General features: G+C 43.4%; 1 protein-coding gene across 1 annotated transcript; it reads right to left on the bottom strand.

The window, feature by feature from the left end:
• Positions 1-1,447: 1,447 nt before the first annotated feature.
• Positions 1,448-5,333, bottom strand: LOC147631532 (COBRA-like protein 7). Its single transcript, XM_086808040.1, has 2 exons — positions 4,428-5,333; positions 1,448-2,997 (listed from the first exon to the last, which is right to left on the bottom strand). Exons 1-2 carry the CDS (start codon positions 4,939-4,941, stop codon positions 1,619-1,621), a joined length of 1,893 nt encoding a protein of 630 aa, XP_086664166.1. The 5' UTR covers positions 4,942-5,333; the 3' UTR covers positions 1,448-1,618.
• Positions 5,334-6,096: the final 763 nt, after the last annotated feature.

The raw sequence follows: 6,096 nt of genomic DNA, 5'->3' as shown, positions 1-6,096 counted from the left end.
TTGAGCTCGATATCTCAATACTTAATATCAAATAAAAAAAGTCTAAGGACTTCTTGTACATACTTGCTTAAGACTATGTCATTTTTTACAATAAGCAATACACAATCATTGCCTTCCAATAGAATACTTGGGAGTTTCCCTTCCTCTGTACTTTTGCTTGCTTGTGCTCTATTGGATTCTTGTATGCTAAGATGGATGCTTTTACTTAAATAGGTTGAACTGTAGGTTTCCCTCTTTCATTGGCTTCTTCCTTTCTCTATCTTTTGAGAGAGAATCATTGCGAAGCTCGTCTCCATCTAAACAAAGAGCATTGACAAGGAGCATTCCGGTGTGACAAACTGAGTGAGAATACAACAAACGAACAAACACCCCCACATTATAAAGTTGCAATTGCAACTCTAAAACAAGGCCCAACGACACATACTCCAACAAGTCTTAACTTGAATAAGAATGCAAAGTACCATATCCTTGATATTTATACTATGACAAATATCCTAAAGGATGTTACAAAACCAAAACTGTCAATTTTTTTTAAAAAAAAATCCAATATCCTAAAGGATGTTACAAAACCAATTTTAAAAAAAATCCAAGGGATACATGTACTATGACCAATGTATTCCAAGGAATACAAGTACTATGACCAATGTCCCAAGGGATGTTACGAAGGAGAGCGAGCAAAGGCCCCGATTGGAAGTGAAGCAAAGGTAAATCATGTTTTCCCTTGTGCTCCAAGCTTAGCACCAAGGGATGTCACCTGCATGATGCCGGAAAACTAAGAGACCAAATAGGCACTAGTCACGAGCTGTCCGAACACCCCAAGTGTGAAACTTCACTGGGCGTCCTAGAACCACCAAACAGCCCTATTAGATCAACGGTTGGGATGCAAATGAAGACACGCAAGGATCCTGTGCCAGCAGCAAGAGCATTCCCGAGGAGCAAGATCTAGCCCAGGGACAACCAACATTTCCAGATGTTTGCATTTACGCACATAGAATAGGAGTCAGGATTTGAGTCGAGATTTCAATTTTGTCACTGTATATTGTCTTTGTGTCCTATAGAAGCTAGCATGAATCCAGCATTGCTTCCGCACGCATTTTGTAGAGGCTTGATGCCCCCACTCCAAGCTTTGGCCGCAAATGCTGTTCATTTTCCTGTGAACTGGATAGTCATGTTAGGGTGGACAGGGGGTTGTCTGCCGCCTTTGAAAATGCAAGTCAGCCCTAGGAAACGAGTCATAATAACAGCACAAGGAACTGTGACCACCCACCTCTTTGTGAAATTTGAACTGCGCCTTCTTCCAGAGAACACGTCCAGAGAGGGTGAGGCATAATCTTCTGCTTATTTTTTATGAAGTGCATGCTTATTTAATATTGCAATCCCAGTTACAAACAAGGCACTTAGATGCATTCAAATTATATATTAACTGTTAGAAACACGCAGGAGCTTACAAGAAATCCACTGCTCCAAATGTTCACATTCTAAAGCACCTCTTTTGGGTAAATTTTGAATTTCAGATCTTTCTTTTACCACGATGGGCAATCCTTACACTTCCCCAAAGTATAAATAAATGATCTGAGTATACTTCAATGAGAGGAAAACAGATATGCTAACTGTTTTTTTACAAAATCCCAAAGGCTCCAACGCACAGAAGTAGCATAGGAAGAATAAGTACAGTAAAAACCGTAGGTAAAATTTGTCTTACACTACTAGAAGGCAGAATGTCCGGCAGAGCACACTCGTTTCCATCAAAGAAAACCTTGGTAGGATAGAAGTCCCGAGTAGTAAGATTGCTCTTCACACCATCCATGTTAAAGGATAAAACTGACTGTTGAATACCAGGATAATTGTCATATATGCCATTGAGGTAGTTAAGCCCTTCTAGACCAAACAAGAAGATGGTATTATTTCCTGGAGTTGAATAATTGAAGCTGTAAGCCTGCTGGAATCCGGAATAGACTGAGCCAAGCTCGACTGCAGCAGACCAATCCGCAAACTGCAGCCCTTGCCAGTTGAAGATCGTCATGCGTGCACTCCATCCATTTGAGTAGTCTGATACAAGGTGCCAATTGATGCTCACACCACAATTATCTGGGCAAGGTAGTACCTGAGGCACAGGCAAATGGTTGAGCTGTGCCCAGGCAAGAGTCTTTGCAGTTCGATTCACAAATGGTACAGTTGCAAGCTCGACTGGAATCAACAAAGCCTCCGCACTACTATTGCACGTACTTTGAGAAGCACAACCACAGGCACACGTCTTGCACGGAACAACTGAGTCATTATTGTAAGCAGAAAATGACACACAGCACTTTGGAGGGGCCTGTGCTTCGGTCACATTACATGTAACCTGCCAGCTTATGACAGCTGACTCTGTTCGCTGTGCAGTGGACGAGTCAGGAAAGTCGGTTGGTTGCACCAAGCGTGGCTGGCCGCAGGCGTAATCTGCATCAAAAGTTCCATTGAGTTTCCAGTTCACCGGAGGATATATGAGTGTGCTGTTCTGATTCTGAGGTGGAAGCTTGAATACTAGCAGTTGAAACACAGACTTTGATTTGCTGGGATCCTGGAGAGCAGGAAGCAGTGTCCCATTACGACAACAATACTCAAGCTTGCCAACAGTTGAATCATTGGCTTTGTACTGATCAAGATCTATGATTGTTGGTCTTGCTTGACAACTTGTAACCTCTGAGAAATCCACAGCAGCATAATTTACACCTGCCTCCCCAAAGATGCAAGCATTCTGGTCTTGTTCTGTGGTCACTGCACCCTTCATTGAAAAGATAAACTCTCCATATTGCCATGTCCATTGCAAGTTCCAGTAGTTCAGATGCCCTGTTGGGCTATCATTAGACATTGTGACCTGTGCTGTGTATTGATTGGCAGAAGCCTTCAACACATCATAAGCAATCGTTATGTCACCCTTGTACCGTGGCAAAAACTTATTATCAACTAGTGTGACAGTTGAGTCTCTTTTGATGCAGCATGTCTTAATCGTCCCATCTGCCAAGCAAATGTTAACAGAAACCATTAGATGTTAAATATCCAAGTCCACCCTGACACTATTTTGCAATGTCTAAATACTTCATGTTATGTAAGGTCCCCAGTATGAAGAGAGGCCACGGTTGAGAAACTTGACACAAAGGCCTGGTATAGACACCAAACAATGGCCTTGATGACTGGATAGTATTGGTAGGTCTCGCATATTGCCAAATAGGCTACAGGTAGATGTGGACGCCCCATTCAAACATTGCAAGACCCGACAAAGCCCAAGATAAGCCCAGACGGCCGTGGGAGGTGAGAAAGCTACTTAACAATTTTTAGTAGTTCTTTTAGGACCAAGGGGACAATGCCACCGATATGTCCACAGACCAACACCATCTAGTCATGGCTGCCCCACATATAGATGCACTATGAGCTCTTTCCCTTTAAAATTCATCAATCATCACTGTGTTTACTCCCTTACGAAGGGCGACTCTGTTAGCACTTCTAACAACCATCTAGTTTCCTCCGCACAAACACGAAGGTGCAAAATGCGACCATCCTTATATCTTTGCTCAGGTGAATATATTCTTCTTCTCTCTATGATTGCCTTCTATTGTTCTTAAGCTGTATTTTTAAAAAAGATCCTGTTTTTTGAGAGACTAGGTTTACACCACTGTTGTAGGTTAGCGTACATTATACAATCCCAAATGTCTCCAAAGGACTAGTAAGGACATACATCATACTAGCCACACATCAAGTTCTGAGCTTGAGGTGCAAGAATTTATTGAGCGCACCGAGATTACAATCCATAATGAGATCCAACCTTGCTTTCTGAAACCATTGCCACCAAAAAGAAACCGGCCACCACTCTTGATCAATGCAGAAGAATGCAGATAAGGCCCCACGAATTAGGATTTCTACACATCAGTGGGGTGGTCTGCTCCCACCCTGCCAGAAGGTTGAACCCCACTTGGCAAGAGGGGTGATATGATGCCAGACAGTTTGCATAAGCATTCATACCAAGTCATGCAGATTCAAATCCCATCCATGTCAATTGCTTTATGCACTGATTCCCAATACAATTTTGTACGGAAACAATCCCCTACATGGATCAAATATGCGGCAAAAAGAGACCACACAACATATCCAGGGTACCCACACACAACTGTTTCTCCAACTGTTTGAAAGCTGCAAGAAAGTTTATAGGTTCATCCTTAGAATTAAGAGATCCTTTAGATTCTTCCAAAACCCTGACTCTCGATCTATGACTACATTGTGATTTTTAAACCCAACCACCAGGCCCAGGGTTGATCCAGCGACCTAAAGCGGAAGCCGAGATCCTAGGGCCGTTACTCAGGTGGTCTTCAAAAGAGAAGACATGAGAAGTTCAGCCAAGAGTTGACATTTTTTTTATCAAACAAGAAAAGAGAATACCCAGCAATACGTACTATTTGTGACTGGCTTGTTGCATTCATAATTGGGATCGATAAGAGCAATATTGTTGGGCATGGAGATATTGCTCTTCCCAAACTCGGTTCCCTTGAGGACAAGGCTCACGCCCATCTGAGAGAAATCCATGGCCGTCTCGATGCCCGTCTTGAGGGTCCCGGAGCTCGTTAGATTGATGCCCTGGCTGGCATTGGCAGGGAAAGGTGTGCCATCCGCCACTAGGGCACCACCTGCATCCACCAGGATCTCCTTGTTCACATAACCGATGAACAGGTTCCAGCCCTCCAGATCCTCCTCGCCAGCATTGAAGATCTGCAGATTTGCCGTGAAGGCGTAGGGCTGATCCGCAGGGTTTGACTCGACGGGAAAGGATCTTAAAATGGATTGAAGCGTGTAGAGGATCCCCACGCTATTGTTGCACGACTTCGAAATGCTGGCGAACTGGTTGTTCTGCGCTGATGCTAGAAGAGGGGAGAGGCGCAGGAGAAGCAAAAGATAAAGGAAGGGACTCATGGCGATATGCAGAAAACGGCTAAGGCAATTGGTTGAAAAGCAGGAGAAGGGGGAGAGATGGAAGTGGTGACGGAGGACAAGAAGCCCTAACTCTACAGAAAGAGACCCAAGAATAAACTGTCAGTTTTCAGAAGAAACCCTCAGGAGAGGGAAGGCAGGAAACCTATGCAGAAAACAGTCAAAAAAAATGTGAATGAGGTAGAAGCTCCAACGGCTATGGCTATGGACATAAAATGAGAGGAGTAAGCCTAGGCAAAACGCTAGCTCTGTAGAAATGTTCGATCAAGCTCTGCTCGCCACAGCAAGCTCAGGAGAGATTTGCTTGTCTTTCTTCGTCTTCTTATTCGCCTGCGGATTTACGACAACGACCTCTTTGCCTTATTCCTTAATCCTCTCGCGTAATTAGGATTAGAGTTGGGTTATGTAGGATTGAGAGGGCGGCGCCCGCGTGTGAGACAGCCGGCGCCTGGCTGTTTCGACCGCCCTCCCCATTTCCCAATTACACAATGTTTTTTAAAACTGGCCGTGCCCTGTCAGAATCTGTTTTTTGAATGAACGCGTTGTCGGTTCGAGACTTCGGACTTCCCGCCCATTTCAAATTATATTTTTACCTTCAGGCCGGCTCTGCTATATAGGCTATATATTATGCTTCTTGGCAGAAAGAATTACCTACAAGATATTTTATAACACTTTCTAGTTCACCTAAGCCTCTAATTCACCTGTCAATTACAAGCTCACAATTTACACGCTTCTCTTCTCTTCTCTTCTCTATATTATCTCAAGGAAGAGTTTCACAAAGCTCTCACATGTCAAGAATTTACTTCTCTTCTCTTCTCTTCTCTTCTTTTCTCTTCTCTTCTCGATATTATCTTCAGGAAGAGTTTCACAAAGCTCTCACATGGCAAGAATTTGGAGGTTTGGGAAGGAGAGAAGGAGGTATGAGGAGGTTTAGGTAGAATTTGAATTTGGAGTCTCAAAAGACGTGCGAAGCACGAGTTGCCCACTAGTTCTTTGAAAATTTGCTAGTCTTGGGGCTAAATTATGAGCAAATACATTGGAATTTCGGGAAACTAAAATCTGCATGTGAAAATGAAAACGTTCCAAATTCGATTTTATATGGTTCGCAAGCTTTCTGAGACCTTTGTATACACGAGT

Source organism: Cibotium barometz, chromosome 14 (assembly GCF_041138505.1).
Source record: "Cibotium barometz isolate CiBa-2024 chromosome 14, ASM4113850v1, whole genome shotgun sequence".
NCBI lineage: Eukaryota > Viridiplantae > Streptophyta > Polypodiopsida > Cyatheales > Cibotiaceae > Cibotium > Cibotium barometz.
Note: the sequence above shows the minus strand (reverse complement) of the source record. Positions and strands in the feature narration are given on the sequence as shown.